General features: G+C 54.0%; 1 protein-coding gene across 5 annotated transcripts in view; it reads right to left on the bottom strand.

Moving 5' to 3' along the window:
- The window catches only part of PEMT (phosphatidylethanolamine N-methyltransferase), a 99,400-nt gene that overhangs the window by 56,309 nt on the left and 18,819 nt on the right, over window positions 1-24,272 (bottom strand). For 2 of the 5 annotated variants that reach the window (XM_021694604.2, XM_021694607.1), the window contains exons 2-3: window positions 22,505-22,578; window positions 8,284-8,391 (exon numbers count right to left, since the gene is read on the bottom strand). In XM_021694604.2, the coding sequence (XP_021550279.1) occupies window positions 8,284-8,376 (93 nt within the window). In that variant the 5' untranslated portion in view covers window positions 8,377-8,391; window positions 22,505-22,578. Of the gene's footprint in view, window positions 1-8,283; window positions 8,392-9,326; window positions 9,345-21,800; window positions 21,850-22,504; window positions 22,579-24,272 lie in introns of those variants that run through there. The other 3 variants (XM_021694608.2, XM_044921485.1, XM_021694605.2) reach the window with 3 other exon arrangements.

Genomic DNA, 24,272 nt, shown 5'->3' with positions numbered 1-24,272 from the left:
AGGGGGCGGGGGGGAGGGGGGCTGGGAGGGAGCAGGGAGCTGGGGCAAGAACGCACAACTCAGAAGCACGCTCCACGCAGAAGAAACCCGATGGCCGGGACTGTCCCCGCGGACACCTGCCGTCCCGGCTGGATCATGAGAAGCATCCCTTCGCTCTCCCACATGACGATTAACAATATGGTCACTGTCCATAAACGCATCCAGCTTAGCAGGGTGTCCAAACGCGCTGATAGTCTCAATCAGCTTTGACGTCCTAACAAGCAATTTGCCTTCGATAATAGTTAAGACACCAAAGCAGGCCAATTTTCTTCCATAAACAACGGGAGAGCTCAAGGCTACATCATAATAGCCTGGCGAGGGCTCGCTGTGATTCTGACACTGGAGGGCGTGCCCAGAGCTGGAATGGCACAGGGCTGCATCTATCTTATCTTTACTGGGATGCCACGAATAGCTGGGCCCCCTGGGCTTTACCTCCCCGCGGCTCCCTTCCTTTGCAGAGTCAGAGTATGCACATGCCAATGGCACAGATGGAGATGGGCCCCCTCCACGGATGCCACCCCAGAAAACTGCGGAAGAGGCCAACTGTTGAGAACTCAGTAGACACTCGGCGCAGGGTGTGACCAAGGAGGGGTGAGGCAGAGGCTCTGCACTTCATAACAACACACAGTGCCCGGCACGGGCCAGGGCTGGGGGTACAGGGGCGCAAGGCGGGGGCTCGCTTGGAACACCCGAGCTAAGGGGAAGGCCAAGGGGCAAGCAGTGACTCCAAAGGGAACACGGGACACATGCAGCGGGCACAAAGGGCTGCCTCACTCAGACCAACCAGGGCAACTGTGCCCCTCAGGGGTCCTGGCAACATCTGGAGACCTTTGAGACTGGACACCCGGTGGGTAGAGGCAGTTGACATAGTTAAACACCCCGCAGTGAACAGGATGGCCCAAAATCTCAACAATGCCAACATTGGCGAGCTGGGCCTGGATGGTGGGCTGGGAAGGAGGTTTGTGAGAAGCAGGGGTGACTGCCTGGAAGAGGCGGCACGGGTACGTAGGACACCCTCGGCAAGGCAGGGACCAGGACCGCGGAGCTTGCAGGCAACAGGATGCCCGGCACAGGGGCCTCAGGGGCCAGGGAAAGGGCTCACACCTTCTGCTGGAAGGCTTGGGCGCCTTTAAGCAAGTGAGAGTGTGCTGGGACACTGGGCGGTCTGGCCCTGGCCTGTGGTCACATGTGAAGGAGTGAGTGCGCAGTGTGGATGGGTAGACAGGTGCAGGGAGTGCTGGGAGCCTGGCTAGAAGGCTGCAGTGCTGACCAGGTGAGCAGGTGCCCCCCCGCCCCCCACTGAGCAGGTGGCTGGTGAGGACAGGGCCTGGGGGTTGGTGAGAGGGAGGAGTGCGGGCTGGCCCCTGGATCTCTGCCCTGGGCCCCTGGAAGGGGAGCACACAGCCCACACCCCCGTCTTGGCCAGGCTTCAAACAGCAAGCTCCCTTGGGGGCCTGGACATGCCCAGGTGGGGCCACAGCACCTGGACCCGAGAAGATTCTGGGCCTGAGACCGAGACAGGATGACAAAGGGAAAAGCCCCAATTAGTCCCTCGGGGTAGTGCCTGAGCTTTTCCCCACTTTCATTACAAACCTATTTGTGATCTTTAACACGGAGACCACGCAGCTCTATTCCCTGGCTCCTGTGGGCTCACACAGTGCCTGGCACACAGAGCGTTCTCAACCAACAAGCATTCGTTATTTTGTTTGTTTTGTTTTTATTTATTTATTTATTTTTAAAGATTTTATTTATTTATTTGAGAGAGAGAATGAGAGAGAGAGAGCATGAGAGGGGGGAGGGCCAGAGGGAGAAGCAGACTCCCTGCCGAGCAGGGAGCCCGATGCGGGACTCGATCCTGGGACTCCAGGATCATGACCTGAGCCGAAGGCAGTCGCTTAACCAACTGAGCCACCCAGGCGCCCTGTTTTGTTTTTAGAGAGTGTGAACGACAGGGGAAGAGGGGCGGGCGCAGAGTGAGAAGGAGAGAGACTCTTAAGCAAGCTCCACGCTCAGCGCGGAGCCCGACATGGGGCTTGATCTCAGGACCTCATGACCTGAGCCAAAATCAAGAGTCGGATGCTTAGGGGCGCCTGAATGGCTCGGTTGGTTAAGCGGCTGCCTTTGGCTCGGGTCATGATCTCAGGGTCCTGGGATTTTGAGCCCTGCATCAGCAGGGAACCTGCTTCTCCCTCTCCCTCTGCCCCTGCTCATGTGTTCCCTCTCTCACTTACCCTGTCTCTCAAATAAATAAATACAATCTTAAAAAAAAAAGAGAGAGAGAGTCGGACGCTTAACCAACGGCATCACCCAGGCGCCCTCGATGAACCTTTGTTGAATGAATGAATGAGTGAGTGAGTGAGTGAGTGAGTGAGTGAATGAATGAGGAAAAGCTGTTCACAAGGAGCAGCAAACCAAGCCAGAAGACCAGGGTGAGGCCCAAGGTGAACAGGGTTACAAGAAACTGTGAGGGTCACCAGTGTCAGTTTCCCTAAAGATCCAACAGGAGGGCAGCAGAAGGCAACAAAGCTCTCTGAAGCTCCAGGAGCAGGATTCTAACAGAATGGAGGAGATCAAAACTGGCTTCGGGGACAGAGGGGGAGGGAAGAAGAGAGAGACGGGGCCCGGGTGCTGATGGGGAGGGGGTAACACACACCCACACGTTGGCTCTGACAGGCAGGCAGGCCCCTCCAGCCAACGTTGTAGCTTCTTCAAAGAGCTAAAACCCCGGGGAAGCAGACAGTGGGCCCTGGAGCAATCAGAAGGCGCTGGTCCAAGGCCAGACTCAGCCTGGGCCACTCTCCATGGCCTCACACATCATCACCAACCCCAGCCATTGCGCTCCCCTCAATTCCAGACTCGCAAGGTCTCCACCCGGAATCTCCCAGATGCTTACAGAATGGAGCTCTGTTCCCTCAGCCCCTATTTTGTCCCACGTGGCCACGCCCTCTACAATTCTGCACCCAATTTTGACATGTGGGTTTTGTCACACACCCAGCCAATTCTCTGACACCAGCTGGGTGTCCCACAATTCAACTCAATTCTGACACTATCTGCCCAACTCACAGAACTCAGGGAACCTGCTTATTTGCTTGATTACCAGCTTATTACAGAGGATATTAAAGGGTAGGAATCATCACCCAGTTGAAAAGATGAACAGGGTGAGGGATGGGGAAGGGGTGAGAGCGCCCTTGCTCTCCGGGCACGCCCTCTCCACATCTCCATGTGTCCACCAACCCAGAAGCTCTCCAAACCCCATCCTTTTTTTTATTTTTAAAGATTTTATTTATTTATTTTCGATTGAGAGAGAGAGAGCGCCCAAGCAGGGGGAAGGGCAGAGGGAGAAGCAGACTCCCCGCTGAGCAGTGAGCCCACTGTGGGGCTCGATCCCAGGACCCTGAGATCATGACCTGAGCCGAAGGCGGACGCCCAACCGACTGAGCCACCCAGGCGCGCCATCTCTGAACCCCATCCTTGTGGGGTTTAAGGAGGCTGCATTACAGAGGTGACTGATTAAATCATTGGTCCTTGGCTACTGAACTTAATGTTCAGCTCCTCTCCCCTCCCCATCACGTGGTGGGTTCCTCTGGCAACATGTCCTGCCCCCGTCCTTAGGTGGAGAAGGGGTCGAAAATCACCTCATTAACATAACAAGAGACACCTTGCCGGCACTCAACACCTAAGAAGGAGCTGTGTGCCACACTGAAGACCAAATCCATATTCCTTTTTTTTTTTTTAAGATTTTATTTATTTATTTGACAGAGAGAGACACAGCGAGAGAGGGAACACAAGCAGGGGGAGTGGGAGAGGGAGAAGCAGGCTTCCCGCCGAGCAGGGAGCCCGATGCGGGGCTCGATCCCAGGACCCTGGGATCATGACCTGAGCCAAAGGCACATGCTTAATGACTGAGCCACCCAGGTGCCCCTGGAATTTTTTTAAATTATTCTGTTTGTTTGTTTTTAAGATTTTATTTATTTATTTAGCAGAGAGAGACAGCGAGAGAGGGAACACAAGCAGGGGGAGTGGGAGAGGGAGAAGCAGGCTTCCCGCGGAGCAGGGAGCCCGATGCAGGGCTCGATCCCAGGACCCTGGGATCATGACCTGAGCTGAAGGCAGACACCTAAAGACTGAGCCACCCAGGTGCCCCTGGAATTTTTTTAAATTATTCTGTTTGTTTGTTTGTTTTTAAGATTTTATTTATTTATTTAGCAGAGAGAGGCAGCGAGAGAGGGAACATAAGCAGGGGGAGTGGGAGAGGGAGAAGCAGGCTTCCTGCCGAGCAGGGAGCCCAATGCGGGGCTCGATCCCAGGACCCTGGGATCATGACCTGAGCCAAAGGCACATGCTTAATGACTGAGCCACCCAGGCACCCAAATCCATATTTCTTGTAAGTCACTGAGGTCCCAGTTGGAGCTGGCCATGCCTCCTCTCTCCGGCACTTCCCCACCAAACTATGGTAAATCCTGTTGACTCTTCTGGCTTTCAAACTGTGCCCAGAATCTGACCACTTCTCCTACCTTCCTCTGGTGCCACTCTGGTCCAAGCCACCATTGGGCCTCCAGCACTGTGACAGCCTCCAGCCCCACCCTCACCCCTCGTCTGCTCTCATCAGCCCACGGCAGCCTGGACCTGAGTCAGATCAGGCCACTCATTCCACGGCTCCCCGCGCAGAACCCCCCCGCCACGCTCCCCACAGCCTACAAGGGCCCTACTGTTAGGTCAGCCCTCTCTCTGACCTGCCGCCCTCCCTTCTAGCTCCGTCTGATTCCAGCCAACGGCCCTTCCTTGAAACCACCCAGACTTTTATACTTGTCGCTTCCTCTTCTCCAGATACCCGAGGGCTCCCTCCCACGTGGGGGCAGGTTTCTGCTCAGAGGTCACCCCTGCCCTGAGCAGCTGCTCCCCCACCCTTCCCGGCTTCACTGCCCCCCAACCTCATCCCGTGGGGTGGTGGAATGTGTGTTTATTCACAGCGTCCCCCTCCTAGGACGTCAGCTCCTTTGGAACCCGAGCACTGTGCCCCCGGTACCTGGCATGTGGTCGGCCATCATGAGCGAACCTGTTCGGGGACCCCGTTTCCAAAGGGGTCAGTAACAGCCTTCGCCCCGCCCATCAACTAAAATGCTGTGTGAGGGGCGCCTGGGTGGCTCAGTTGGTTAAGCAACTGCCTTCGGCTCAGGTCATGATCCTGGAGTCCCGGGATCGAGTCCCGCCTCGGGCTCCCTGCTCGGCAGGGAGTCTGCTTCTCCCTCTGACCCTCCCCCCTCTCATGTGCTCTCTCTCATTCTCTCTCTCTCAAATAAATAAATAAAATCTTAAAAAAAATAAATAAATAAAATGCTGTGTGAAACACTCAGCACAATGCCCAAGCGTGGCATGTCCCGCCAAGTATCAGGTCTCACGACCATTGAATCAATGCTCAATAAGCACTTTCACAGGTGCCCCCTCCCTTACTGCTCACGGGCTGGGATCTTGTCCCCACGCATGGGGGGGGGGGGGGCAGGCCCACCCAGACCAGTTTTTCCTGTTCCACCACCCACCGGCTCAGGGGCCCCCTAAGCCACAGGGGTTGCCCTAAGGGCTCCCATTCTGAACCGGCTGAAGAGCTCTCTCTCCCACGGATGATCACAGACTGTTCCAGTGAATAACTGTTTCAAAAGCAAAGCAAATCAAACACTATAACAAAAGAAAAAAACCTCACGACAAGTGAACAGATTATGAGCTGCCCGTCTCCCAAATCTTAAGCACCTTGACCCCGTGGCTGTGGGCCGTGGCACGACTTCAGCATGAACTTGCAGGGGCGCCTGGGTGGCTCCGTCAGTCAAGCGTCTGCCTTCGGCTCAGGTCATGATCCCATGGTCCTGAGATCAAGCATCGGGCTCCCTGCTCAGGGGGGCGTCTGCCTCTCCCTCTCCCTCTGCCTGCCCCCCCTGCTTGTGTGCGCATGCTCTCTCTCTCTCAAATAAATAAATAAAACCTTAAAACAAAAACAAAAACAAACAAAACAAACTTGGACACACTACTGGAAGGACCCGCAGGAAATAACAGAAGGGGCTTGTGCACGAAGAAGTGTCCCCGGGACCCGCCATGCACTCGGCAAGCCGAGCCCCCAGCGCTGGGAGACCAGCCAGGCCCGCAGGGCATGGACCGTGGACAGCGGGGAGCACTGCAGACTCCCAGCAGACGGCCAGCCCTTCTAGCATGTATTAACAGCCTCTCGGAGAATTTGCACCCGGTTCCTGTGGCTGCTGTAGCCAATTTCCACAGACTAGGTGGTTTAGAACAATGGAATTTCTGCTCCCCCAGTTCTAATGGCCTGAAGTCCAAAATCAGTGTCTCTAGGCCAAATCAAGGTGCTGGCAGGGCCACGCTTCCCCGCTTCCCCCCTTCCCTCCCCCACCCCCAGGCTCTAGGGGAGAATCCGTCCCTCGCCTCTTCCAGCTTCTGGTGACCCCGGCCTTCCTTGGCCGGTGGCTACATCACTGCAGTCTTCCTAGCCAGTGTCTTCTCATCTCCCTCTGCCTCCCTCTTATAAGGACACACGTGACTGCACTGAGGGCCCACCCCAATAATCCAGGACAATCTCCCCATCCTAAGATCCTTAACGCCTGCAAAGCTCCCCTTTTTTGCTGTCACAGGTTCCAAGGATTAGGACGTGGACATAGGTCTTTGAGGGCCATTTTTCCCGCCTGCCACATACCCGTTTTACCCACCATGGTCTCATGCTGCAGGAGGAAGGGTGGAGGGTGGGGAGCGGGGACGGGGGAGAAGGAATGGAGAGTAGAAAAGGACAGGGAGAGGCAGGTCCTGCGGGACACCAGCTCTTGCTGGGAGGCTTCTGCCAGGTCAGGGGCAGGTCATACAGGGGGGTGGGGGTGTTGGGGTTCCTCTGTGGACTGAGGTGGGGGTCCCAGGAGGCCTCAAGAAGGGTTTTATTTTTATTTTTTTTAAGATTTTATTTATTTGAGAGAGAGAGCACATGACGGGGGGGGGGGGAGGGTCAGAGGGAGAAGCAGACTCCCCGCCGAGCAGGGAGCCGGATGCGGGACTCGATCCAGGGACTCCAGGATCACGACCTGAGCCGAAGGCAGTCGCTTAACCCACTGAGCCAGCCACCCAGGCGCCCTCAAGAAGGGTTCTAGACAAAGAAGCAAGCTCTAACCTCTGTCCCTCAGAGCTCCTCCCTCCCCTCCGGTCCCCTCCAGCCGGAGGCTGGTACCAACCATCTCGGGGTGGGTCCTGCATGTTCAGGACAGGAGCGACGGCACATTCGGAATGTGGCCTCTTTGGGATACGCAGCCCCGCCCCCACCCCCACGCCCACCCACCACCGATCTCCCCAGATAGAGAAAAGACTCTTAACTCATAAACAGGAGGAAGAACATGTCGTGTTCCGCCCCTGGGACCAAGTGGTCGCCCGAGATGAAAACAGTCTGGAACAGTGTGTGTTGCTAAAGCTGAGGCTGGCCTTCTTCAGGCTACCCTCAAGGGTGATCACAGGACGTCCGTGGCTCTGCATCAGCAAACCCAAGCACAGGCACAGGGCAGGAGCCTCGGGAAGCAGCCCTGGGGGCACCACTGCCACCCCCTTCCATCCCTGCAGAAACCCCAAGAGCTCCCCCCACAGTCTGGGGTCACAGAGAGACACGGTAGCAGGAGGGCCTATCGGCCATTCCCACACCTTCCCCAGAGGGCTTGGGGCCCCCTTCCCACACAGCCTGGCCGCCCCCCCAGCTCTCGGTCCCGAGTGTCCCCCGCACCCACAGAAGAGCTGGGTGCTGTTCTGGCTGCTTCTGTGTTCCCTTCCTGCTAGCTCGTTCTTGCTCCCCGGCACACTCGCCCAGCCCTGCGCAAACTGCTGCACCGGGAGCCTCGTTCAGGAAAAACTCACCATGTTTCTAGAGCACATGGCAGGGGGCGGGGGTTCACAAGGAAGCCGCCAGACTGTGCACCGTGGCAGAGAAGGAGGGGGCCCCTAAGCCGAGGCCATCTACTTCCACCTCTAGGAGACTGAGACCATCGGGCGCACGTGTGCAGTCACATCACAGGGCAGTCCAGGACTGTCGTGGCCAGCATGTGGTGGGATCCCCAGGATGAGGCGCTTCCCTGGCCAGCATCCCCTAACTGGGCTCTGACCTCGCAGGGGAAACAGTAAGGACGATTCCGCACTGGCCAGAGACCGACACGGGGAGGGAAGAGCCATCCGTCTGTCCGTCCAACCCAGACAGGGTCGTGCTAGGGCACTTACCACATTCCAGAAGAGCGGATTGAAAGTGATGGTGAGGATGGCAGCCACGAAGCGGGGATCCGAGGGGTCCACGTAGCCCAGCAGCCGGGTCATAACGCAGAGGTCTGCCTGCAGGAACAGAGCCAGCGTCAGCGGGAGACCCGCCCAGTCCCCCCCGACGGCCCCCGCAAGCCGTGGGGACATAGAGTGCCGAGCCCCCAGAACTCAGAAACAAAGTTACCCTCTGGGAACAGGCCGGGAGGCTCGGGCAGAAGCAAGTCCAGCAAAGGTTACTACAGTGTAACCATAAAACTGAAGATAAAAAGCCGAAACCCAATCAGCCGCGTCGTGCCCTGTCCGAGGGTGGCCTCGTCGTGCCCTGTCCGAGGGTGGCCGGGCTAGTGGCAGAGGAACGGCGTGCGGGGACGCTGGGTGAGGAAGTCACGAGCGGCCAGCACCCTGACCGGGAAGTGACCCCAGCGGGACCAAGGTCTGGGTCACCAGGTGCTGTGACTGGGACCGTGCACATAGAGGGCTCCAGAGGCCCCAGAGCAAACCCAAGGGACTGGCATTCGTGGGGAGACCCGCTCAACCTCACTAGTAATCAGGTAAATGCAAACGAAAACAGCAGTTCTGTGCCTCCCCTCGCCGACCCTAACGATGGCCAGTCTTGAGAGCCGGGGAGGGTGTGAACCGAAAGGCGTGCTCCTACTTGTCAGCAATTTCACTCCCAAGCGCCTGGACCAGAGAAACTCACGGGAGTGTGCAAAGCTCCTGTGCTTGCAAAGAAAAAGAGGAGCATGGAAGAATGGCTACATAGCAGGGGGCCCGTTCCTAAAGCAGCTAAGCTACAGAATTTAAACAAACTAGCCATATGTGTCAACTTGTGATATTCTTTAAAAAATGTCAAACGAACAGAGCAAGCTGCAGACTTCCCGCAGCATATACACATATATACATTTTTAGAAAATAACACATAGCCACATTGTACTAAATGTTCTTTCTGTGTGTGTGTTTAAAAAAGAGACTGGGGAGCGACATACTGGATTCATGCTCCTTGCCGCATCGGCGGCAGGGTTTCCTGCCCTCCACCATCCACACTTGGGGCTGGAGCGCTCCCTGTGGAGGGACTGTCCCCTGAACCCCTGGCCACCATCTACTCGGGGCCAGTGGCACCAAAAATGTCTCCACACATGGCCCCAATGTCCCCCAGGGGCAGCATTGAGACGCCCTGCCTGTAGAGACGGTGGGAAGACTCTGGAAAGTCACGGAGCACGCAAGATGTGGCCCGGCGTGTCCTTCACAGGTGTGGGCCTCCTGTCCCTGTCAAGGGCAACCTTCCCCTCTGAGGGGCCAAGGGCAGAGCTAAGAACGAATGAGTCAACAAAGGTACTGCTACGTGAACATGTGGATGAAATGGCTGAGGGACAGAGTGGCCACGTGAGCACCCCGAGCGCATTATTATTTTTTTTTTTTTAGATTTTATTTATTTATTCATGATAGACAGAGAGAGAGAGGCAGAGGGAGAAGCAGGCTCCCAAGGAGCAGAGAGCCCGATGCGGGACTCGATCCCAGGACCCTGGGATCATGACCCGAGCCGAAGGCAGACGCCCAACCATCCGAGCCACCCAGGCGCCCCCGAGCGCATTATTAATAAACGAATGACAAAGGGGGCCAACCACTCAGCAAACAGGGAAGAGTGACATTGAAAGCACAGCTTTGCCTCACGCTGACCTCGGCCTCTGGGCACCCTGTGGGCACCCACCAGGCAGGCAACCCCACACCCTGCCTTCCAGCCTCCTTGTCTTCAGGTCCCAGGTCAGATACCAGCCCCCCCCCCAGGCCCCTCGCGCATCAGGCAGAGCAGTGGAGGCTCAGCGGCTCTCGGGACGGGCACCTCACAAAGCCTTGGGCCGAGACGGGAAATTCCAAGTTGCCCTAGAGAATACACATGGAGAAGCGAGGCCACTCACAAAGGACCAAACAGCTGGAACAGGCCTCAAAACAGGCTGTCCACCCTGGAGGGAGACGGGCACACACCTCAGCCCCAAAGCCTCCAGAGCCTGGGACTGAACCAAAGGACGTTCTATCTTGTTTGAAAAGAAACGTTTATTTTTCTTTTTTCTTTTTTAGGGCTATTTCTTTTGTTGTTGTTGTTGTTTTGGGGGGGGTTTTTTGTTTTTTTTTAAATTTTATTATGTTATGTTAGTCACCATAAAATACATCATTAGTTTTTGATGTGGTGATCCACGATCCATTGTTTTCGTATAACACCCAGTGTTCCATGCAGTAGGTGCCCTCCTTAATACCCATCACTGGGCTAACCCATCCCCCCATCCCCCTCCCCTCTAAAACCCTGTTTGTTTCTCAGGTCCGTAGTCTCTCATGGTTCATCTCTCCCTCCGATTTCCCCCCCTTCATTTTTCCCTTCTTTCTCCTAATGTCCTCCTTGCTATTCCTTATGTTCCACAAATAAGTGAAACCATATGATAATTGACTTTCTCTGCTTGACTTATTTCACTTAGCATAATCTCCTCCAGTCCCATCCATGTTGATGTAAAAGTTGGGTATTCATCTTTTCTGAAAAGAAACGTTTATTAAGCACCCGATTGCAAGGCCCCATTGAGAGGCTGCGATGAGGCTGACTGGTGGAACAGGAGCCCCCGGGAGGGATGGAAGGAGAGCTAGCTTGGGAAGCCACCATACTGCTGCTCTGGTCCTGCTCGGCCACTTCCAGAGCGGTGTCTGCCTCACTGCCCCTGCTCCCCAGTTCCCATCTCAACCCTCAACACCCAGGCAAAGCTTGCCTGCCATTGACCATTCGCCCTTCTCATCCAGGAGTCCAATCTGTCTGTTGACCCCATTGTTCCCACTGCCCTCAGGATGGGGCACTCTAGCCCCAGCCAGCTTCCCATGCCTCACTTCCTGCCACACTCTGGACCCCAGGCCTCCTCACCTGCACTGGGCTCACCCATCCCAGCACTGACAGGTGATGAATTCACTTGCATCCACCTTACCTGCCATCCTTCCTGCCCCACCCTACCACTCACACCAAACATCACACTCTAGACCCTTCTACGATGGCTCTGCACATGTCTGAAATACTCTCTATCCCTCTGACACCTCCAGACGAACTCCTATTTCCCCTCAAGACCCAATGGGAGCATCTCCTCTACCATCACCCACTGCACTCTCTTTTGTGTCCTTAGTGCACACCCTATTACGATTATTTGGTTCTCTGTCCCTATCTCATACTCATCCCTCTGGGCTAGGGGCCATTTTTCCCTCCATCTTTGTGTCTTCCACCTGGCACAAAGAGTAAATGTTTGCTGAGTGAACGGTGGCCCTTGTTTCATCATCAGTAAAAAGCAGAGGCTAAAAGTACACCTCTGAAGGGCCCTCCAGCTCAGCTGGCTGTGCTCCTGGGACTCTGATCCCCTCCCTTCTGGCTTCAAATTGGAGGCAGGAAATTGCCCAAGCGGCTGCCGTGGAGATCCTGCAGGTGGGCGGCCAGCAGTGAATGGCCAGCAGATCCCTCCGCTTCTGAGGCAACAGATTCATCAGCTGTCCAGGCGCTGTACTTCATCAATATTTTTATGGCACCTTTTAGGCTGAGAAATCAAGTAGTGCTCACAAGCGTTGGCGGGAGGCGGGATGGCCAGACCAGGGACGGGATAGGGCTCTCGCAGGTTCTTAGAAACCCCGGGGCTGGGATCTCTTCAAGGCAGGTCAGTCCCTAGGGTGTACAGCTGGGTGGAAGGAGTGGGAGTGGAGCAACAGGGAGGTACTAGCAGTCCTGAAGCCCTGCCCCCCAAATTCCACCACCCATTGTCACCTCCAGATCCTCCTGGCCCCTTCAGCAGCTCCATAAACCAGGCATCCTCACCAACCGTCCACCAGAAGCTGCCCACAAAAGGCCCTCTGAGACCCAGCCTTGCCCTCTGGATCATCAGGTAGTGGAGCATAGGGCCAGTACACCTGGAACGTGGAATATCCCCCCCCCCACACCCCTCAAGAGCCTCCCACCGACCCTATCCTCCCATGGTCATTGGCATCCTCATTTTACCGATAGGCAAACGGAGTTATCTGTGGGCCTGATTCTCAAGGCCCCCTCCGTGCCCACGTAGCCTGCCCTGTCTCGGGATCCCCAGCTCTCCACCACTTTTGCCTGAGGGGATGCACACCTTCCCGAGGATAGGAAAGCCCAAATCCCAGGCGAAACTGGCATGCCCTCAATGTTATGCCTCCTATCTCACAGGCTGACCCTACACTGATGGGACCAAGCCAGAGGAAAGAGGGTAAAGTGTGAGAGAGGGTGCAGGTGATGGCCAGAGAGTCGCGGCTGGAAACCCAGGCCTGGGGACGGTTCAGGGCATGCCTAAGCAGGCAGAGGCACCTGGATGGGAAGGTGGGGCACTGGCCGGGAGGAGCACAGGGAATTTTCGGGGGCGATGAAAGTATTCCCCATCTCAGCTGGAGCCTGGCTAGCCAGGAGCTTGCACGTTAGACCTTCCAACTGGACACAAAGGTCTATGAGTTTCACCGTATGTAAATGACACCTCCCCAGAGCCTCAGCGCTGGGAACTGGGAACTGTGTCCCCTATTTCCCCACCGGCCTTGGGGAGAAGCAATATCTTCTGGAAATGCTGCAGGTGTTGTTAAGGATTCAACTCAATGTCATTCTGAGCAATCCACTAGGGAGGTGACACTCCAGGGGAGTGGGGTGGGTCTGAGGACTAAGACCCACCTGCAGGAAACTTCCCAGTGCAGATCACAAGATCAAAGAGCCTTTATTTCAGGTTCACATACCCCATCTTGGCAAGCACTACGGCTATGCCTGCTCTGCAGGTAAGAAAGCCAAAGGCTCAGAGAAGCCCCCAGATCACAGGCAGGGGTGGGGGGCAGAGGCAGGCCATGGCCAGCCCAGCCCTTCCCGATTCCTGCCAGAAACTGGGGCTGCCAAAGCGCGCAGCCAAGGCTCATCCAGCAGAGTCTCCCAATTAGGACTGAGCTGCTTAAAACTGGAACCTCAGCCCCCACCAGGTCCCAGTGTCCTCAGGTCAAACTGTCTCGGTGGGAGGAGAGTACCCGGGTCACCTTGAGAGTGGGGGATCTGCGTTGCCTGGAGAAGGGCCTGCTTGGTAGGAAAGAATGACTAATGGTCCACGGTGGTATTCCTCCAGAGACCTGACCGTCCTTTCCTGATTGTTGTCACCTCCCAAAACTCACCTGAAAGGGCGGACCTCCCTCCTGAAAGTGGATCAGCCGAAAAGAACAAAAGACCCGGGTCCCCCTTGAGCAGATCAGGAGGGTCCTGGATCCCAAGTCCCTCGGTCACCCCTGCACACCAGTGGGCTGCCTTGACTAAGGGGAGCGTCCTCCCCCGCCTCCCCTCCCCCACCCCCAACCACCCCCAACCTTATTAAAGCAGCAAAAGTCCTGGCTTTCTCTCCCAGGTCATTCTAAGAATGGAATCCCGCTCCAAGGTCACTGGCAGAGTTCTGTGTTTAAAAAGAGGACAGGCGCTACCTACCGAAACCAGGAATAATTCCACTCAGGTCACCGATGAATGGACTCGGCTACAGAAACGCTACGGGTTGGTAAGGAAGCAGCTCATAGCAATTTACTTTACTGCAGGCTTTGAGGACACTTCAGGGGATGATTTGCTGCGGGTCAACAGCACCCAGGGTCACATTGTGACATCCAAACAAACAGTAGGGGCCCAGAGAGTCAAAGTCACATCGATCGCCAAATGGGATCCACACATCACATATGGCAAAGGGCAGGAGGAACCAGGTGGGGGCCAGAGGGGCTGGGGTCCTCCGGCACCACCCTCCATCACTGCAAAATATGTCTTTGGACCCACAGCCTCTTCTGCCTTTCCCAGGGGACCCCCAAGTGCCCTTGGCGTTCTCAGCTGATTCAGGCAATATTGATTGAGCAACCTTTAGGTAGAGCTCGGTGTCTGACACAGGACATGGACACAAGAATGAATGTGCCAGAGTCTTTTTCCTCAGAGTTTTAGGCTAAGGCAGGTCCCCAACCTCATTTTTTCTACTCTGCATGGGAGTGGGGGTGGGGGGGCATCTGGCTCAGAAGAAGGTCTCTGGGCAGCTCACAATCTGAGCTGGGGTCGGATCACTCCCACCTTCCCGGGAGGACCACAGGCAGGCCTTCCGCGACCAGTCTCAGCCCAGGGTTTCCTTTTGATGAAGCAGGGCTGAGGAGACTGCACCACCACCGCCCCCCCCCCCCCCCCCCCCGGTGACATCCTGGTTGGGGGGGAGAACAGGCATGAAAGTACAAGTGCAGAGGGTGCTTCCAGGCCTGAGGCTCTTCTGCCCCCTCCCTCTGTTTGCTTAAAGCCAACAGGCATCTCACCTCTTTCTAGAGGGGGGCTCTGGGAATACATGCATCCTAAGGGAAAGGCAGGGGACACTAATCCAAGGACTGTAGCCCCCATGCTGGAACCTGAGGGCATGCAAGCCATTGAAACCATCTCAAGACGGGAGGGTTGTGGGAATGTCACAGCGCGATGGTGGTCAGCCACAGACAAATCTGGAAAAACATTGCTTTGAAGCATTCCTACGTCTCACAATAAAAGAAATGGCCAGTAGCTGCTCTAATTCCCCAAATCTAGAACTCCTTTCAGGAAAGCGGAAGACGTTCATTCACTCTTCACTCAACTAGCACGTCCTGGACCAGGTGCAAAAAGCCTCTGGCAGCTTGTGCATCCTAATCAGCGGGGCCAGAGTGAGCCCCTTTCCTGGGAGGGGCATCCACGGGCAGGTCCCGTGCTTCTCAAGGCCCTCATCTCTTCCGCCTTGGGTCCCCTGTCTCACCTCCTCTGTGTGATGGTGAGCTGCAGACCCCTTTTCTTTACACTCACCCTCGAGAACACCCCACTAGGGTGATGCTACTGCGTACATTTATTTAATTACATGTTATATATTAAAAGCAATAACAATAAGCCAGCTGACCTTCCCTGGGAAGTTACTGGACATCAAGCGCTGGCTTTAATGAGGCAGGGCAGAACGCAGTCCTGAGACATGGCACACCCCAGCCTGGTCGGGCTTGAGAAACCCTGTACAAGCTTGGGCAAGTCTCCCAAGGCTTAGAATGATAGTGGCATCTCCTTCACGGGATTGTCAGGTGGATTAAATGACATCATGCAAGGAAAGCACTTAGCACAGTGTCTGGCACCTAGCAACGTTCGATAAATGTTAGCTAGGACTACTGTGTTATTCAGTCCACACAACAACGCCGTGGGGCATGCCCATCTTTCAGATTAAAAAACTGAGGCCAACAATAGCCAAACTGTGGAAAGAGCCAAGATGCCCATCGACAGATGAATGGATAAAGAAGATGTGGTATATGTATACAATGGAATATTATGCAGCCATCAAAAGGAATGAGATCTTGCCATTTGCAACGATGTGGATGGAACTGGAGAGTGTTATGCTGAGCGAAGTAAGTCAATCAGAGAAAGACAGGTATCATATGACCTCACTGATATGAGGAATTCTTAATCTCAGGAAACAAACTGAGGGTTGCTGGAGTGGGGGGTGGGGTGGGAGGGATGGGGTGACTGGGTGATAGACACTGGGGAGGGTATGTGCTCTGGTAAGCGCCATGAATTGTGCAAGACTGCTGAATCTCAGATCTGTACCTCTGAAACAAATAATGCAATATATGTTACGAGAAAAAAAAAAAAGAAGAAGGTAGCAGGAGGGGAAGAATGAAGGGGGGGAAATCGGAGGGGTAGACGAACCATGAGAGACGATGGACTCTGAAAAACAAACTGAGGGTTCTAGAGGGGAGGGGGGTGGGAGGATGGGTTAGCCTGGTGGTGGGTATTGAGGAGGGCACGTTCTGCATGGAGCACTGGGTGTTATGCACAAACAATGAATCATGGAACACTACATCTAAATCTAATGATGTAATGTATGGGGATTAACATAACAATAAAAAATTTTTTAAAAATTTAAAAAAACTGAGGCCAGGGCGCCTGGGTGGCTCAGTTGTTAAGCGTCTGCCTTCGGCTCAGGTCATGATCCCAGGGACCTGGGATCGAGCCCCGCATCGGGCTCCCTGCTCGGTGGGGAGCCTGCTTCTCCCTCTCCCACTCCCCCTGCTTGTGTTCCCTCTCTCTCTGTCAAAAAATAAATTAATAAATAAATAAAAATAAAAAGCTGAGGCCAACACATGAAGAAAAACCCGGCAGAACTAAAAGGTGAAACAGACAAATCCACGACGACAGCTGGGGACCTCCACACTCGTCTCTCAGAACTGACAGAGTAGGTAGGCAGAAAATCAGTAAGAACGGAGATGACCTAAACACCACCACCAACCACTTGGCCTAACTGACGTTTATAGAACATCCCACGATAACAGCAAATGACACATTCTTCCCAGGCGCACATATCCACTAAGACAGACCACAATCCGGACCATAAAACAAACCTTTTTTTTTTTTTTTTTTTTTTTTTTTAAGTAGGCTCCACACCCAGCGTGCAGCCCAATGGGGGCCTGAACTGACAACCCTGAGACCAAGACCTGAGATCCAGACCTGAGCTGAGATCAAAAGTCGGACACTCAACCGGCTGAGCTACCCAGGTGCCCCATACAAATCTTAAATTTAAAAGAATCAGAAAGCATGAAAGTATGTTCTCAAATCATAAGAGAATTAAACTAGACATCAATAACAGAAAGATACCTGTTAAAGAACATACTTCCAAATGATCCATGGGTCAAAGGGGAAGTCTGAAGGGAAATTTTAACATATCTTGAACTGAATGAAAATGAAAATACAACATATCAGACATTGTGGGATGCAGGACTAAGAGATAAGAGCTATATTAATGAAGAAGAAAAGGCTCAAAACAGTAATATAAGCTTTGCCCTTAAGAAATTAGGGAAAGAGAGGCACCTGGGTGGCTCAGTCGTTAAGCGTCTGCCTTTGGCTCAGGTCATGATCCCAGGGTCCTGGGATGGAGCCCCACATCGGGCTCCCTGCTCGGCGGAGAGCCTGCTCCTCCCTCTCCCACTCCCCCTGCTTGTGTTCCCTCTCTCGCTGTGTTTCTCTGTCAAATAAATAAATAAAATCTTAAAAAAAAAAAAAAAAAGAAAGAAAGAAATTAGGGAAAGAGAAGTAAATTAAAACCAAAGCAAGCAGAAGGAAAAAATAAAAGCAAAAATCAATCAAACTGAAAACAGAACAACAGAGCGGGGAGAAAAATCAAATCCAAAACATGTTCTTTGGGAAAAAAATAAAATAGATAAACCTCTAGTCATACTGACCAAGAGAAAAAGAAGACACAAATCGCCAATATCTCCCCACTGACCTCACAAACATTACAGGGGTAATAAAGGGGCTTATGACCCCAAGCCAACAACTCAGATGAAATGGTCCAATCATGGAAAGACATAAGCTAACAAAATTCCTTCAACATATAGTCCTATATCTATTTTTAAAAAATGAATTCACAGTTAAAAATCTTCCAGAACGGAAAGCCCCAGGCCCTGAAGATTTCACTGGATGAACTCTACCAACATTTAAGGAAGAAATGACTCCAATTCCACACAGTCTCTCCTAGAATATGGAATAGGAGAGACGGCTTTGTAATTCACACAAAGAGGCCAGCATTACCTTAATACCAAAACCAGAAAAAGACATGACAAGAAAACTACAAACCCTATTCCTCATGAGCACAGCCACCCAAATCCTCAACAGCAACAAAAGCAAAGCAAATCTAGCAACATATACAAAGGATACCACCTCAGGATCCTGTGTCGTCCCAGGAATGTAAGGCTGGTTCAATAATCAAAACATCAATGTAATTCACCACATTAACAGCCAAATAAGGAAAAGCCATGTGATCGTCTCAACAGAAGCAGAAGAAACTGAGGTTCTAGGAGGTTCAGTGACTTGCCCAAGGTTACAATGAGGGGCAGAGGAAAGCCCCTACCCTGCTGCCTTGACTCTGACCCAAAATACTGATGATAAAAATTAGGTCCTTGAGAACTCCCCAAAATCAGTCATCCAATCAAATGGACTGATACTTATTCTAACAAAGTAATAGCATCCAAAGATTTTTCAAAACAATTTGTATAGCAGGCAAACATCTTCCCCCACAAGGCAGTCAAGACCTCCTGCATCTGCCACCGGGATTCTGCCTCCAAGGGTTTAGTCAGGCTCCCACAGCACAAAAACTCAAGAGGCCTGTCCCCCATCATGGCCTCGAAGCTTCCTGAACACAGAGGCTTTGGTGGGCTACCCTTGACAACTTGTAAAGCTCCTCTACACCCTTATCTCATCCTGGTCTTCCTTATAAGCCCCATTTACTCTCCCCGATTTACCGATTTACAGATCGAGAAACGGAAGGGCGCCTCTTGACACCTACACTAAGTGAAACCACCCATATGCTCATGACAGCAGGTGAGTCCATATGAAAAGGGCATGAAAGGGGCCCGCATGACTATGCCCTGGCAGACTGGGTTCTCCAAGAAGCCAGCACCCCTAGGCCCCACTGGAGCCATCTTCTGAGTCCTGGGGGCACCCCTGCCTGTGGTCAGCAAACTGGCAGTCCCTGCTGCCATCCACACACCAGCCAGCTTGCTTCATGCCGCTAGGAGGCCGAGGAGCAAAGCTCTGGAATCCCACAGTGCGGAGGGCAAAGGGCTACAAAGGGCCATTGTCAGCGAGGCCATAGCAGGTACACTCCTCAACCCAAAGGGTGATTTTTTTTTTTTAATTAAAGACAAAACCAAAATTCCATATCAGCTGGAACAGACACAGAAAATAGCCTGTTAAGGGCATTGTACCAAAGGGCTGCACTGTTCGGAATACAGTCTTTAAAGTAATGCCAGGGCACCTGGGTGGCAGTCGGTTGAGCATCTGACTCTTGGTTTCAGCTCAGGTCCTGATCTCAAGGTCATGGGATCGAGCCCCGAGTGGGGCTCCGCGCTCAGCGGGGAGTCTGCTGGAGATTCTCTCTCCCTCTACCCCTGTCCCCCGATCCTGTGCTTGCTCGCTCTCTGGAACAAATAAATAAATCTTAAAAAAAAAAAAGTAATGTCACCGATTTCTTTTTACTTTTTTTTTTTTTTTAAGATTTTATTTGTTTATTTGAGAGAGAGAGAGTGAGAGAGAGCATGAGAGGGGAGAGGGTCAGAGGGAGAAGCAGACTCCCCACTGAGTGGGGAGCCCGATGTGGGACTCGATCCTGGGACTCCAGGATCATGACCTGAGCTGAAGGCAGTCGCTTAACCAACTGAGCCACCCAGGCGCCCCTCTTTTTACTTTTTAAAATGCGGCTACTAGAGAAGTTTAAATGATAAATGGGACACATTGCATTCCTATCGGATGGTGCTGGACTCGCAGGCTGAGATCCTGCAGCTCAGATGCCCGTGGGGTAAAAAGAAACCTTGGTGCTCACTTGGGCCAGGGAGTGATGGGCTTCTTTTATTTATTTATTTATTTTTAAGATTTTATTTATTTGACAGAGAGAGGCACAGCGAAAGAGGGAACACAAGCAGGGGGAGCGGGAGAGGGAGAAGCAGGCTTCCCGCAGAGCAGGCAGCCCGATGTGGGGCTCGATCCCAGGACCCTGGGATCATGACCTGAGCCGAAGGCAGACGCTTAACGACTGAGCCACCCAGGCGCCCCTGACGGGCTTCTTTTAAAAGCAGAGATTTTGATTGAAGAAGGAGGAGAATGACCACAAGACAAATACGAAATAATGTTGTGTTGTTGTTGTTGTTGTTGTTGTTAAGAAATAATCCTTTGGCAACAGGAAGCTTAGCTGTGCCAACAAAGGCAGCAGTGGAAAAAACTGAATCTTAGTCAACTAGGGTCACCCTGACCTGTCCCCAGAAGTGCTCCCAGTTCTCTCCAACTCCATAGCCCCATCAAACTCTGGAGTAAGGGACAGAGCAGAAAAGCCCATCCCACACACACCCAGTTAACCTTCCCCTCCCCATGGCTGATTCTTACTCCTGCTGCCAGGTCTAGAAAAATGGGCCTTGCTCAGATGACCCGGCAGCACCCTAACACTCCACTGGGCCTGTGCTGGGCCCACTGCCCCCCTTGCATTGTGGCCTCTGGCTCAAAGACGTCCCACCTCAAGTTAATGGTGACCTACCCTTCCCCACGGAGTCATTCCTCCAGGAAGCATCCACCCCCTAAGCCAGGCAATGCCGAGGGCACCCTTGTCATCGCAAGTGCCCTTTCATCTGAGATTTGCTCTGGTAGAAAACAGGAAAAGTCCCACCACTGACCACATGGGCCCAGAGATTCTCTAATGGTCATTTGCAGTTTAAGATTCTAAGGATTCCATGGGATACCATCATCCTCATGAGGGAGGCTGTTCTTCCTCTCTTCTGCTTCCCACTTACCAATGTCAACTCATCCTGCACTCTCCAGGGTCAGATGCTAGCCTTCTCTTTGTTCCTTGGACAAATACTCCCCCATTTAAGGCCTTTGCCCTGTCCCTGCTGACCAGAGCTTATCACTGGGTCTCAGATCGCGGGTTACCTCCTCACAGATACAGGGATTTCAATACCACCTCTCCACCAACTACTCTCTAAAACATTGGCCAGTTTTATCCCCTTGAGAGAATGTTCTATGCTCCCAGGCTTATTGTCTCAAAGACTGGCTGTTATTAGTAAATGCATAAAGGGGGGAAATGCTCTAGATTAAAGAAAGGCTGTCCCAGGCAGAGATGGAGCTCCCAGGCTCCACAAAGAGTGGCTGACTGGTGAAAAAGGTGGAAAGGTGGAAAAAAAGGAAGCTCTGACAGAAGGGAGAATGCAGGAGAGGAACAGCCATTGGAAGGGGGAGCCTGGGGAGAGACACCAGGAAAAGACAAAACTCTCTGGCCTATGACTTTGTAAAGGGGCTGCCGCCCCAGGCAGCCGGGTTCTCCAGCCAGCAGGGCCCGTCCCACCCCGTCCTGGCACAATGCTTACAGGTTGTCAACTCTTTCCACCCATCCACCCGGGAAGGAGGTGATGTTCTGCGGCCAGCTCAGGCCAGGGGGAGGGCGCAAACCTTTGTCTCGCCTCCTCCGCAGAGCTGACCTCAACCCCGGGGAGGGGGACGGAACTGCGGCAGGGGGGCCTCCCAGTTCCCACGCATCCACACGCTGCCACCACGCACACTCCCGAACACACCTGCTCGGCCTGCTTCACACGCCTCCACGCCCCGTTCCAGTAGGACACACTCCCACTCAGAACACACACTCTCGGAGCAACTCTGACCACACAATCCCAGAGGCGCACACACATACACACACACACTCAGGAACTCCTTCACCGACACACACAATCCCTCTCTTACACGCGCACACGCGCTCGCCACGCCCTCGAACGCGCAGCCCCGCCCCCACCACGCCCCGCCCCCCGTTGCCTGGCAACAGGGGCCCCGCCCACTGGGCGTTGGCGTTGGCGGCGGCGGCGGCCCAGAGTGCGGGCCGCAGGACCCACCCGGCCCCGCGAGCCGTCTCTCTGCTTCCCCAGCCGCGCCGCCCGGTCCGTACCTGCCTAAAGTCAACATTGCCGAGGCCTCCGCAGCAGTCGGGCCCCGCCACAGAGCTACTCATCGGCTCTGCTCCCCGCCGTCACATCCCCTCAGCCAGGCCACCTCTAGGGGGCCTCCGCCGGGACCTCGCGGCCGCCCACTCACCCCCCAAAATCACCCTGTCGTACCGGGAAGCTGTGCCGCCCGGGGCGCTTTCCCTGTGACCCCCAAGTTCTCTCAGCCTTCTGGGAAATGTAGTTCCCCGTCCCCGCGAGGCGCCACTGCCCTGGAGCTCGCGACGGCATCTCGAGGAGCCGAGACCTAGCAGCCCCGGGGTCGTACGCTGCGGTGACCGCCAGTTACGGGTCGGCTCTCCCCTAGACCCTTCGGTCCCCGGCTCCCGCACCCGGCCCGCCAACTGACCTGGCCTCCCTGTCCTTGGCTGGCGGTGGGGCTCCGAGCCGGCGGCTGCGGGTCCTAGGTATAAGTAGCTTCCTGCGCAGCCCCCTGCGGACTTGGACTTTGGCCCAGGCTCGGGGTCCCCCGCCCCCCTCCGAGATTTGCTTTTGCCCAGAGGCGGTGCAGGCCGAGCACACCCTGTAGCCTCCTGCAGAGGCTACTCCTCGGGACCCTGGGCCCCCGCCCCCACGGCCTCCCTATTCTTTGGCTCGGCCAGAGACACCTCCTCCACTCCTTTGTTCATTCATTCTCTGGTTCACTCACCGGGTACTTGCTGAACTCGTCTGTGTGCTGCGGTTACAGTGGGGAACAACACAGGTCCCTGCCCTCACTGTCTCCTAACAGAAGAGACAAAACATGAATAAAGGATTATAACCTGGAGAAGTACTGTGATGGAAAGCAACTGGGGGCGACGTCCGATGCTAATAAGCCAAGGTGCCTTAGGATCTCTTGCTGGAGGCCGGAACACAGGAGAAGGTGCAAGACAGGTGAAGTGTAGGGGCAGGACAATTCCGAAGAGAGACCATGTGTGCAAAGGCCAGGAGACAGGGCAGAATTAGGGGTACTTCAGGAATCCAGAAAAGGCTGATGATCTGTGAAGTAGTGGCGGAGGAGGCAGAGTGGGAGGGAAGGAGTTTAGGAAAGCAGGTGGGATTTTAGATGGTCAGGTCCAAGGGAGCCCCTTTTGCAGCCAGGTGTTAATATATAGGGAAATAGAGTGCCAGATTTTCGCAGTCTCCCAGCCAGCTGTGAGCCCAAGCGGGACTTTTGCCAAGCCAGCTGCTTCCTGATTCAGGTGGCCTGCTTCTCGATTCTGTCGCACTTAGCCCTGAGCACCTACGGTCTTGAGCATCTGCTGAGCAGTCACTGTGTGCCTGTCCCTGCGCTGACCACTTTACAGATAGCCCCAACCTTTACAACATCCCTAGCGTGGGGCAGGCCCACCAACCAGACAGGGAGGGCAGGAAGGACACTGGCTTTGGAGCATGCACTAGGTCTATAACTACGGGCAAATTTCAGTGTCCTCAAATGTAAAAGGGAAGGGGCGCCTGGGTGGCTCAGTTGGTTAAGTATCTGCCTTCAGCTCAGGTCCCGGGCTCAGACAGAGCCCCACATTGATCTCCCTGCTCTGCGGGGAGTCTGCTTCTCCCTCTCCCCTGCTGCTCTCCCTGCTTGTGCTCTCTCTCTCTCTCTGTCAAATAAATAAAACCTTAGCGTGCCTGGGTGGCTCAGTTGGTTAAGCGACTGCCTTCGGCTCAGGTAATGATCCCGGAGTCCTAGGATCGAGTCCCACATCGGGCTCCCTGCTCGGCAGGGAGTCTGCTTCTCTCTCTGAACCTCCCTCCTCTCATGCTCTCTATCTCATTCTCTCTCTCAAATAAATAAATAAATAAATAATCTTTAATAAATAAATAAATAAAACCTTAAAAAAAAAGTAAAAGGGAAATACACATCGGTAAAACTCAGTACACATGATCTGACCCACAGGAAGTTCATTACCGCTGGCCACAACAGGGCTTAGTACACAATAGGTGCTCAAAAGCTGGTTTGCCTACAGTCGCCAAGAGGCAGGCGTGCTCCCCTCCTCAGGGTGTCCAGGCAAGGCCTGCCGGACCCCCGGGTCAATGCTGGGGAACCCGCCAAGGCAGAGTGCTCCAAAGGGCACTCCCCCCTACCCCAACCCCATGTCTACCTTCCCGAAGCCCCAGTTTCTCCTGACCTACCTGGCTGCTCCCATTGTTTTTTAAGCCAGAAAAATGAGTTTGTGTGTGTTTGGTGTATCTGGGAACAAAGAAAGGTAAACGTCAGAGGTCACACCAGAGCTGATGCAACTAGAGGAATCCACTCCTCCAGCCCGAATCCACCCCCTGCCCCTTTCTGTGAAAACACCCAGGCGTGGAGAAGCCAGACTGCAGCTTCAAGTGTGGTGGGACTGGTTCAGATCAAAAGCCTCCTGCCCAAGATAGTTTGGGGCAGAATTCTCTGCCAGGGCCTTTTGAAAACTCCCAGGTCTGAGAGCTTGCAGAAATCA

Source organism: Neomonachus schauinslandi, chromosome 15 (genome assembly GCF_002201575.2).
Source record: "Neomonachus schauinslandi chromosome 15, ASM220157v2, whole genome shotgun sequence".
Taxonomy (NCBI): Eukaryota; Metazoa; Chordata; class Mammalia; order Carnivora; family Phocidae; genus Neomonachus; species Neomonachus schauinslandi.
The sequence above is the reverse complement of the archived record's forward strand: the minus strand, read 5'-3'. Positions and strand labels throughout refer to the sequence as shown.